The sequence below is a fragment of the Athene cunicularia genome, assembly GCF_003259725.1.
Source record: "Athene cunicularia isolate RWA chromosome Z unlocalized genomic scaffold, athCun1 chrZ_part1, whole genome shotgun sequence".
In the NCBI taxonomy this organism is placed as follows: domain Eukaryota; kingdom Metazoa; phylum Chordata; class Aves; order Strigiformes; family Strigidae; genus Athene; species Athene cunicularia.
Window position 1 is genome coordinate 35,451,258 of NW_020799142.1, and position 11,161 is coordinate 35,462,418.

General features: G+C 48.8%; 1 protein-coding gene across 1 annotated transcript in view; it reads left to right on the plus strand.

The window, feature by feature from the left end:
• TCF4 (transcription factor 4) overlaps window positions 1-11,161 on the plus strand; it is a 210,418-nt gene that overhangs the window by 189,582 nt on the left and 9,675 nt on the right. The window contains exons 11-13 of the mRNA XM_026865874.1: window positions 5,053-5,120; window positions 6,405-6,483; window positions 9,061-9,137. Of these exons, the coding sequence (XP_026721675.1) occupies window positions 5,053-5,120; window positions 6,405-6,483; window positions 9,061-9,137 (224 nt within the window). The remainder of the gene's footprint in view (window positions 1-5,052; window positions 5,121-6,404; window positions 6,484-9,060; window positions 9,138-11,161) is intronic.

Below are 11,161 nucleotides of genomic sequence, written 5' to 3' on the forward strand. Positions count from 1 at the left end.
ACCTGTGCTCCAGACCCTGCCCCAGCTCCGTTGCCCTTCTCTGCCCACGCTCGAGTCACTCAATGGCCTTTTTGGGGTGAGGGGCCCAACACTGAACCCCCTCAGCGAGGGGCGGCCTCCCCAGTGCCGAGCCCAGGGCTCAGATCCCTTCCCTGTCCCTGCTGGCCACGCCAGTGCTGACACCAGCCAGGATGCCGTTGCCCTCCTTGGCCCCCTGGGCACACTCTGGCTCATTCTCAACCCCCCCCAGGTCCCTCCCTCAGTGGCTTTTGTCATACCCTGCTGTCGTCGTCCCTTTTCCGAGCTGGAGAATCCACATTTATTGAGTTCATCCTCTAAGGGAAGCACCCTCTACTATTTCTGACTCTGCTTCTTCTGTTCTCTAGACCATGATGCTCTTTCTTGATGCACTTCCCAGGTCTTTGGATACTCCGTATCCAAAATACCGGTGTGTTGTGAATTCATGGAGGGACAGAACGGGCCTCAGGGTTCTCCCTGCTCTTGGCCCAGGCGTTGCTCATCGTTGGGGTTTTCTGGGGGTGCTGAGGGGCTGGTTCATCAGCTCAGATTGGCGCTAATGACTCACTGTAGCTCCAGGTGTTCTTTTTCTGGACTGTACATGAGGTAACTGAGAGCCCCTTTGTGTGCGTTTATGGCCTAAATTGAAAGAATTTAGATTTGCAAGACAGGACTTCCCTCCGCCAAAGAGCGGTGTTGGCCATGTGATACGGTGTGTTTGTCCACACGGATATTGCTCCTCTGTATCTTCCCTAGTAGAGAAGCCAGATTTAAAATCTGGTAGCCCTTTGAATTCACAGAACTTTGCTTTCAATACTAGTTTTTAATATTTTCTACCTTCTTGACTTCAGCACTAGGTTGGCCTAAGCAGTTGGTTTTACGCTGCAGTTAGAAGTTAGACAATTTTGTGTTTGAGTTTCTTGAGAGCTCCTAGAAATGTCATTTGGCTCATCTTTATTTTCCTTTTTATCAATTTATTTTCAAGCCTTTACATTGACACATCACTTGGAGCCAATTTTTCTGACTAATCCTTTGTAAAATATCATCTGTCCCGTGGCAAGGCAGATGAAAATAATCTGTTTAGCACTTCTTCTATTACCCTTTTTTTTTCCCTTGCATTCTGTTGCATCTTGGTTGTTTGCAGGTCCCACCAACTCTCCATCATTGTCCTTATTTGTGATTGGCTTGAAAAAGCTTTTAGTACTAACTCTGAAGCCGTTAAAAATTGCTCTTTCAAAGGTTTTGTGGGTTTTTTTTGGTCTTGTATGTAACTTGCATTAAATGAAATATTTGCCTAAGATCCTCCATCTTGCTCAACCCCTACATCTTCTGGTTTCTTTCTGAAAGCTGAAGTGGAAGAGCTCTTGGTAGATGTGCTGAAATTCAGCCTTTTATTTAAATAGAATCAATACCTGTTCTGCTTTCTGCATTTTTTTGGGAAACCACCTGAGGTTTGGTTTTACCCAGGGGTGACAGAATATCTAAATAGTGTGTCGTAGGAGCTGGTGGTGAAGGGATGGACCAACAGCTGTGCGATATTAATAGTGAGAGTTGATGATCTTCCACAGCCGTTCCCTGTGTGAAGCAGCACTGCACGTTACCCTTCTCTGTTGTGATACCCTGGGTTATCTTTTCCTATGTTTTGAGGTCTGGTTCTTATTTCTGGTAACACCCAGTCCTGGGATGATGTTAATTTTATCACAGTGCTCCCGAAATCATTGGCCTCTTGCAGCAGACGCTTCTTGCTGTGTTTTTCCTCAAGACTCTTTATTTTTCCATTCTTCCTTCCACACGGATTTTCTTTGGTCACCTGCCGATCTCAGTCCTGTCCCCTACATTACCAAAACGACAGCTAAAGCCAATAAGAGCTCACCTGTAAAATAGCTGGTGATGTAAGAAGGAAAAGCATACGCTGAGAAGCGTAGCTGTATTTAAGCAATCCCAGTGTTTTGGGGACATGCACGCTTTCAGGAGATCTCTGTCTACTTGTGCTCATCCTGGTCTTCCACGTGGGAGGTGCCGTAGTTACCTCCCTTTGCCCATTTTCTCCGCTGTCCCTGAGAACCCAAAGCCAAGACGCTGGCGGGCAGCTGGGAAGGAGCCTCTGCTCCTCCCTCCTCCGCCTTCCCTCGGGGTTTTGCAGGCCCGAGCTGGGGTTGCAGTAGCCACCAGTGGACGTTCTTCTCCACTAATTTGCCGAGTTCTTTTTAAATCTGTTTATACTTTCGGTCTTTGCATACCTTAGTGCAGCAGTTTTCCCCATCTGCTTGGATGCTACTGAAAAAAAAAACCCACCACATATTTTTTGTTTGATTTCATGGGTGACTTTAAGTTTTTATATAAAGAGACCCACAAATAATGCCGTGAGCTTGCCTTCCCCGTGTTACAAACCCCTGCTCTACTGCTTTTCAAGCATCCCTTTCCCACTGAAACTCCGCAAAAGGGGACTTTGCACGCTGCTGCCCATCCCTGAGGCTCTCCCTGTATGCTTTCCAGGCCTACCGCATTAATTTGTCTTCAAAGTCTTCCAGGAGAAGTTTAATATTCAATATATCTGAAGAATTCCTTTGTTCTTAGTGGTAACTAATAGAAGACGTGGCCCAGCTCAGTGCTGTCAGGTTTCTGAGAGCACGTGGAACAAGACTGTGGTCCCTGCCTTTGCTTCTCCCACAGGACCAGTGTAGCTCATCTCATTAGGAGAAACCAGCCTTCAGACAGACAAATGGAGGACTTAATTTTAGAATAATGCAGTTAGAGTCACTTAGAAGAAGGAAAAAACAATGCATGATTTACATTTAGATTCGCAGTTCACTTTAGAGCAAAGTAACTGAATTTCTGGACATCTGCCTGGTATTATTCAAGGCTCAAACCTTTAGATTGTGATTTACAAGGTTAAATTGCCCTGAAAAGTTGTATCGCGAGCTGACACCGCCTGTTCTGTCTGTCTTCACGTTTCTTTATTTATCTTTCTTTGTACATCTTGATGCCCAATTTCAAACTGAGCTGAGATCACAAATAAGCTGTCATTGGCAGATGAGCACATTTTCAAGTATGCAATAACAAAAGGAAAAGTTTTAACTAAGAAAAAGAATCATCACAGGAGGAGTTGCAAATGGCACCCTGTGAGTTTGACAGCGGCGGGGACACGCGGAGACCTTGAGGCCTTCCCCGGGGAAGGTGCTGTAGGAGAGATGCTGAGATGTCCAGGTTACACCGTCAGGTTAAACGTGAAGGTGTAAAAATTTGATAACACGCACATTGTACATGAGAAACGGAAGGAAAATGCTGTTCTGTGCCATTCCTTAAGGCTGCCTAAGTGGACCCTGCTGAAGGGAAGCGTCAGGTTTAGGCGCGATGGGTCCCTGGCGGCTCTGAGGGCAGAGGTGCTGCTGAGCCAGGGAGGCTGGGCTGGAAGGCACAAGGGATGGAGGCTTGGAAAAGCTGCGTGGAGGAGGTCAAGGCTTTCAGGGAGGGGAGCGCGGAGGAGGCGGAGGGGAAAGGGTGCTCTGAGGGGGGACGGCAGGACATCTCCCCCGGCCCACGGGTTTCCCAGCTGCCGCTGCGGGGCTGCGTTCAGTGATTAGGGCCTGTGCTGACACCCACAGCCAAACTCAGCGAGCTGTCAGAAGGATCCACTGAACTCAATATTTCACTGAATAACGCTGCGGGGAGACTCGCGGGAGGCTGTTTTATATTATTTTTTAATGACCAACAAGTGCCTGTGCTTGTACTTGACGGTACAGACATGGGCTGGGTTTGCTCTTGAGGTCCTCCAGGCACGGGATCCCATGGGCTCGTGGTGCAGAACCTGCTGGGGGATTGGGGGGGACACGGGGGGGCTGAAGCCCTTCAAACCCCGTGGCGTACGGGATCCTCACCAGCCTCAGCCCTCGCGTTCCCAACACTGCTCCAGCCTGTCGGGGGGTGGCTCCTGTGACTGGTGGTTTCTCATGGTCTGGCCACCTCACTGGGGGCCTCAGGGGTGAAAGCAGAAGTGTTGGTCATGGGCAGCTGCGCTTTTAGTTCCTAAATGGTCATGCAGATGCTGAAACTGGTGGGATGTTTCGCCCTCGTTTTTCTTCCCTTTGATTTCTCCTGTAACGGAGAAGTTTTCCGTCCCGTCACCTGAGCGTGAGAAGCTGGTGGCCTGCTACACCAGGACTTGTCTTGCCCTAAATTTCTGATGCGAAAAGTGCAATCCAATCACCTGAGAGACGGGGAAAAAATCATTTCATTAAATGTTTGAGCCAAGTCTGAAGGAACACTTGGGAAAAGTCTGTACGGAATTCACAAAAGTCTTCAAACCACGCGGTGAAAAGTAGACAAAGGACCAGGGTCACAGGGTGAACAAGGAGACAACAAAATACTGAGTAGCTGCTCATTAATTGTCCTTCCCTGGCAGCGAGGCCGCCTCGGGCTGCCGGGGAGTGTGGCAGGAGCCTGCAATTAGTGACTGGTCCCAGCGCGGGCGCAGAGAGAGGAACTGGGCCGCCCTGGCAGGCTGGGCTCCGGCCGTTGCCACCTCTATAACCTTCCTCTGCGGTCGTTGGGGATGGTTTCTATGTGAAATATTGCCCTTACGTATTAGTGCCGTAGAGTTTTTGAAGAGGAAACCCCTCGTTAGAGCAGATTGGCGCATCCTAGAGCAGAAACTCAGCGCCCTGGGACGGGGCAGGGGAGGCAGGAGCCCTTCCCCACCCCCAGGCTTGCCTAGCTGTGTGCTTGCTTATTTTCCACAACTTTGAGTATCTTCTACTATCAGAAGCCTTTTGTTCAGAAAAAGTGATATGGCCAAATACTACCAGATAACGCCATATATTTTTTTAAAAAGCAGCATGTCAAGTTTATATTTTATCTGCAAAAATGGAGCATGAATGTGTTTGATATCTACCTCAATAAACAGATTAATGGTAATTAAAGATTAGTTTTATGTAATTAGCATTAGAATGCAATTAAATTATGAGTAAGTGGACCAGGAATAGAAGTCTGTGATGTCTTACTGTCTGTTTTTACATCGAGTCTTTTGTTTTTCAGCAAACAGAGGAAGTGGGGCAGCAGGCAGCTCGCAGACTGGTGATGCGCTGGGGAAAGCACTTGCCTCTGTAAGGAAATATTTACTTTGGAATACACGTTTACCGTTTTCAAAGTGTGAACTTTAATCAGAATTGGACGCCTGGAGTTTACGAAGATGAGCAGCAAACGGGAGAGATCTGGTCTCAGAGGTCACCCGCGTGGAGTTACTGCCAACCGAAATATCGAACAATCAGTGCAAAATGGTGTTTAAAAAGTTTTAGATTGAATTTTACGGTAGAATAGAAACGGCGAGAGGGGAGGCCTTGGCCCGGTCACGCCGACTGGGTGCCGAGGAGCTGTGTCTGTTAGTCCATCCCCCCCCTAGGGCGAGGGAGGTCTGACCAGAACCCAGCGGCAGGATGACTTCTGCGCTAACAAGACTCCTTTTGAATTTGCCTTTAGATTTTCTATTTTTCATGGCAGTTTCCACCTATTCAGTTCCTGTGGTTGCTGTTAAAGTCAGCGGTTGCCCCCTCTTACCTGGGTGCCTGGGGGACGGCAGTTTTCTGGCTCAAAGCAGGAGGAAACCCTGCCGTGCCCCAGCCACCGCTGCGGGACTGGTTGGCACGGGCTGACTTTTAATAAGGACCACTATAGTTATTTTCTGGGCAGAGTGGGTTCCATTGAGTTCTCATGAGAGTTAATATTTTTTTTTGCATATTCTTCGATGCTTCATTGAAAACAAAAAAAGACCAAAAGTCAAGACTTTAGTTTGCCTGAACTGAACCGATACAGTACAGAATCCACTTTGAAGTGGTGCCCTGACAAATGGCACGGGCGGTGAGCGGGGACGCCGCGGGGCGGTGGCACCCGAGCACGGGGCACGCGGGGCCCTTCTTGCTGGAGCAGCGGATGAGTAGTTGGGAGTTTGCTGCTGCGGCTTAACCCCGCTGTGCCAGGGTTTAACGTGCTCCGCTCCCTTTGCTTTATTTTGGCCGTTAAGGGATTTCAACAGAACAACAAAAAAAAAATATTAAAAAAAAAAGCAATTTTCAGGCGTGCTTTAAGGCCTTGTTCAATGACGTTCACTCGTAAAGTAGTTTATGCAATGAAAATGTTGTATATCTACCGTAGCAGGTCCGTGTGACAATCAGAAACCATCGCTGAATTGGCTAGTGTCTGTTCCCATCAAAAGGGGTCTGTTGTCTGGCTTCCTGCATCTAATATGTCTTTATAAAAATATTAATATTTGAATAAGAGGCTTTTTAACCTGTCCTGCTTTCATTTAAATGAACTGAATGCATAAGAATTCCATATTTCTTTCTGCATCAGTTTGTGATGGCTTTAGATTAATTCTGTATCATCTTTTAAAGATCTATTCTCCAGATCACACCAACAACAGCTTTTCATCAAATCCTTCAACTCCTGTTGGTTCTCCCCCTTCTCTCTCAGGTATTGTTGTTACAATTCTATTTTACTGAACGTTTCAACGTATTTTTGGTAGGAGGTGCCTGAATGAGCTCCCGCGGTGCTGGGTGTGAGACGCGCATCCAGCGTTGCCCGCGTTGCCGCGCAGAGTCCCGCGGAGATGAGCAGAGAGGGGTCCTACACGCTGGATTGCCAGGGCAGAGAGAAGGTCCTTGCAGCTCTCAGGCAGATGTATTTACAGAAAAGCAACTTTTATCGCATCCTCATTGCGGCTTCCTCGCAGTGTCCTCGGGCTCTTGGCGGCAGATGGGTTCTGCCCTGGGCACAGTGTGTCCCCGTGCAGGGACGCCCCGGCCCTCGCGGCAGCCTCGCTCCAGGGTGGCCCTGACAGGTACATCTTGACCGTTCCCCTGCCCCATCCCCTCCTGGGGATGAAGCAAACGCCTGTTTGATCCCTAAAAATGTGTCTCTGGACAAAGCGAGCCCCTGTGAATCCGCTTGATTCATTTTACGCCTTGTTCACAAGAATTGCCCATTTTAACTAAACCCACTTTACTCATAAAAGCCGAAACTGAAAAGATCCAGAGGCCCAGGGTAGTTCTCATGAGTGTCAGGTGTTTTAAATGTTTACCTGAATATAGTTCAGATTTCTTAAACCTTTGAGGCTTTTCAGCTAAAGCGTTAGGCTTCTCCTCGCCCGCAAGCCCACGCTAACGCCTTGCAGGAGGCCTCTTGGCTTCCCATCCCCTCTTTGAGACGAGGTCACAAGCGACCAAAGGCCCTGCTCTCCTCTTCTCTCTGCGTGAGCCCCGTTAAACCTCCCGGGGAGTCCTCAAAAACGGCCGAGGCCGCCGTGTTTCCGTAGGGCAGCGCTGGCGAGAGGGCTTGAGCCATCCCTCCCTCGCCGTGGGGCACGAGCAGCAGGGCGGAGGTGGAGGGAGCTCCTGGGCTCCTCGCCCTTTGAAATGGTGCCCCAGCCTCCACGAGACATAGACCTAGGAGCAGTTCTGTGGTGCCAAGACCCTTTTGGAAGGAGGGATGGAGAGAAGCTTGCGCAGGGCGAGGTCCGGGAGGACACCGTGCCCACCTCCGTCATGCTCGCCCCGAGTGTGTAACGTTGGGGTGAGATCCAGTCCACAAATGTCCCCATAAAGCCACCCCTGGCCGGGGACAGAGGGACCGCCTGGCTCTTAGAGCCTGGGGTGGGGAGGGGGTGTGTCCCATACCTCAGAAAACAGCAATTTGCCCTTATTTTGCCTGGAATCACCCCCGAGGTGTAGCGCCCCCGGCACTGGGGCTGCGTTTCTCCTAGCGAGGTGCTGCCCTCCTTCCCGACGGAAGGGGCCGAGCCACAGAGAAAATCCCGTGCTAATTTGGGCTGCGTTGCTTTCTGCAGGCTCTACTGGGTAAATAGGGAGAACCGAGTGTCAAAAAAAAATAAAAATAAGGAGTATAAGTGCATTTAAATAAGAGCTGAAAGTGTTTAGCATGCAAGACACTTTCCCTCAAGGATATCAAGGGCTAGTTAAAAATTATTTTGAAAGTAAAGATTGCTGCTCATTGCTCCGTTCAGTGCTGTAGCAAAACCTCAACTAAAAGCTCCACAGGGACCAGAAAAGGGAAGATTTAAGTTTTAATTAGAACTGACATAATTTTGACTTCTATGAGAACAAAATTACACTGCGAGAGCCTAAAAAAAAAGTTGCCATGAGTTCCACCCTGGCCTATCTCAGTTCAAGGAAATGCCACTCAATGTAGACGTTAAGATTAAAATCCTAATATTTCCATCTCAAATTCTTAACCCTGTTTTATGAGATCATTCAGAAGATCACTTGTTCAAAAGAACATTATAAATTGTCTAAGCGTTGTGCTAAATATATAAAAGCTGTTGGGAAAATACTCGTGAAAAAAAAACCAAACCTTCTTTTCCCCGTGTTTGCCTCTTTCGCATGGGCAATTTTTTTCCTTAGAAAATGCTGCTGGGTACCAGGAGCACTTTTCTTCCTGCAGCAGCAGGAACAGATTTAGAGCAGCGGATCTAAACCAGAAGGTTTTCGGTCAGACCTTTGGTGGTCTCACCGGGCCAAAGCAAATAATCTGCCCAAAGAGAGCGCAAGCCTTACCGACGTCTCCGGGAATGTTGTGTGCAGTGCCTTTTTACTGACTGCTTTTTTTAAAGATTCTGTAAATTTGACGGTGGGGTGACGGAATCGGTGGCACTGAGGATGTCTCGAAGCGAGGCTAGGAGAATGGGCTACTCTGTGCCGGGCTAGCTCAGGGGTCCGGCCGCCCACAGCCCCCCGTGGCACCGCTGCTTCTCCTTCCACCACCGAGACGTTTCCTTCTCCCGGAGCCTCTCGCAGCTCCAACTGCGAATGAATGCAGCCCTCTATGCGGAGGAGCAGCCTGGGGGAACTTTGTGGTTTTTTTTTTTTTTTTTTTTTTTTTTTTTTCCATCCGTGTGTATTTTGGAAGTTCTCCATATGTCTGCTCTATAGTCTATCTGGAATACGGCATTTACATGTCTACAAAACTGTCCAAAAAGTTTGAAAGACATTTTTGTTTGCATAGTTCTAATGGTAATTCCAATTTTACTATTAGCAGGCACAGCTGTTTGGTCTAGAAATGGAGGTCAAGCGTCATCATCTCCCAATTATGAAGGTCCCTTACACTCTTTGGTATGTTTTGATTAGTGACCTCCTCTGCCTCAGTATTTTACTTGCTGTTCTTTCCATTTCTCATCCATTCTTCTCACACAGGTTTTCATTTCGTTAGTGACCGCTAATGCCCTCGGACTTGATTTTACCACCTTTAAATTCGTATCATGGGTGCCCCGTGCTTTAGGTTACGTGATGCGGTTTGAGATGCTGCTGGCCAGGGTCTCCTGTTCGACAGGGGGATGCAGTCTTGAAACCGACTGAAAAGGGGAACGAGGAACACAAAAAAAGAGGGGAAGGAGGGTGAAGAGGCAGGCGGAATAAACCGAAGAGAAAATGGGAGTAGAAAGCCGCGGCGTTGTCACGTGGGACGGCGCGTGGGCTTTGCCCCTCAGAGCTGGGGAGCGAGGGAGGGAGCGTGGCCGATGCAGCGGGGATGGTCAGGAGTCCTCTCCCTGGGAAAGGCCGGCGGGCTGAGCTTGCCAGGCTGAGCTGGGCCTAAACGTTTACGTGGCAGAGAGGGTTAAAGGGATGGCAGGAAGATTTGTTACCTTTCCTAATGGAAAGATTAAGAGTTGGAGTTGGCCAAAAGCGTAGTAGGACAGGGCTGTAGAGAGTCCCGTGTCCTCTGTCTTGCTCTTGGTTGTTGGTCTCGGTGGGAAGTTGAGAGGGTTTCACTACCAGCTGTGAAAAGCCTGACATATTGTCGGGTGTAAAATAAACAGCACTAGAGCTTAAAAGCTTCCTTTAAAAAAAGGCGATCAGCTATCTAATTCCCGAGAGCACCGGGTTTAACCCCCCTAGGATGAGGTCATGTTGACTTCCTTAGAAGTTTGCCAGAGTCAGGAATTGGGACACACTGTTTTTTCCACCCCGATCCAGAAATCCTTCTCCTGATGGACCACGATATTTTCTAGACAACATGTCTTCTGAAGGTTTTTTTAGTTATTTTGGTTTTTGGAGCGCGATGGGTCGGTTAAGAGATTTGCTGTAGAGGTCCATAAGCTACGTCTAATGATTTTTGCAGCTGAGGTTCCCCAGTGTTTGGGGACTGTCCCGTTGAGCTTCCCCCTTTTGGATTTTATTCAGAACCAAAGACTTGAGGTGCCCAGACCCGCCCCTGGCTTGCGCTGGGCATGGCCGAGGACAGCGGTGGGGCTCGGGGGAAGCAGAGCAGGGGGTGCAGGGCGGTTTCTGCGGGCAGCAGCTCCCGCAGTGGGTTGTTGGTGGAGCACCCCCACGCAGACACGGGGCCCTCCTTTTCCTGCAGTAGCCAGGGCAGGCTGAAACCATGAGGTTGTTACTCCCCGTGGCCCAGTTGTTTCTCCTCATCCTCGCCCCGCCCGCAGCCCGCCTCGGGGGCTGGGTTCTGGCTTAGCCGGAGCGCGGCGGCGTTGGGAGACAGGAACGCGGGAGAGCGGCGGTCGGGGTTCTCGGGGTTGTGGGTGTTAGGGTGGGTGGAAAAGTGGGAGCTGAGGTTGTAGGGACCCCAACGGCATCGCTTCCCTCGCCCCCCGCGACCGCCCTGGCTGCTAGTCCTTGCCACGTTGCTCACCGTGAGCTGTTCAGTTAGGGAAGAGTATTTAGCGCTGCTTTACCCGGTGATAAAAGTGATTTCAGGATGCATACCTGTAGGGAAAAAAACCCCAACTGGCAGCGAGGGACTGTAGGAACTGGTAGTTTCTCTTCCTCTCTTTGTGTGTGATCCTGGGATTAGATGGGGGGGAGGAAAATCCCGGTTAGAGATCGATTACAACTAGAGGTATATTTGTTTCTTTACTTCTACTTCTTTTTTATTTTATTTTTTTTTTTTTTAAGTATCACTAAAACTTTTCAAAGACATAGAGGGCAACATATGTACTGTAATGATTATGTTCATGAGGAATCATTGAACCTGTTTTGCCCATGAAAATCAAAGCTGTACTCGTGTTAACCATGCTCTCTCCTTCCCCACAACGCTACTCTAAACATTGCCCTAGGGAAACAAAACCACTCCTCTCCAAAAAAAAAAAAAAAAAAAGGAAAAAAAAAAAAAAAAAAAAAAA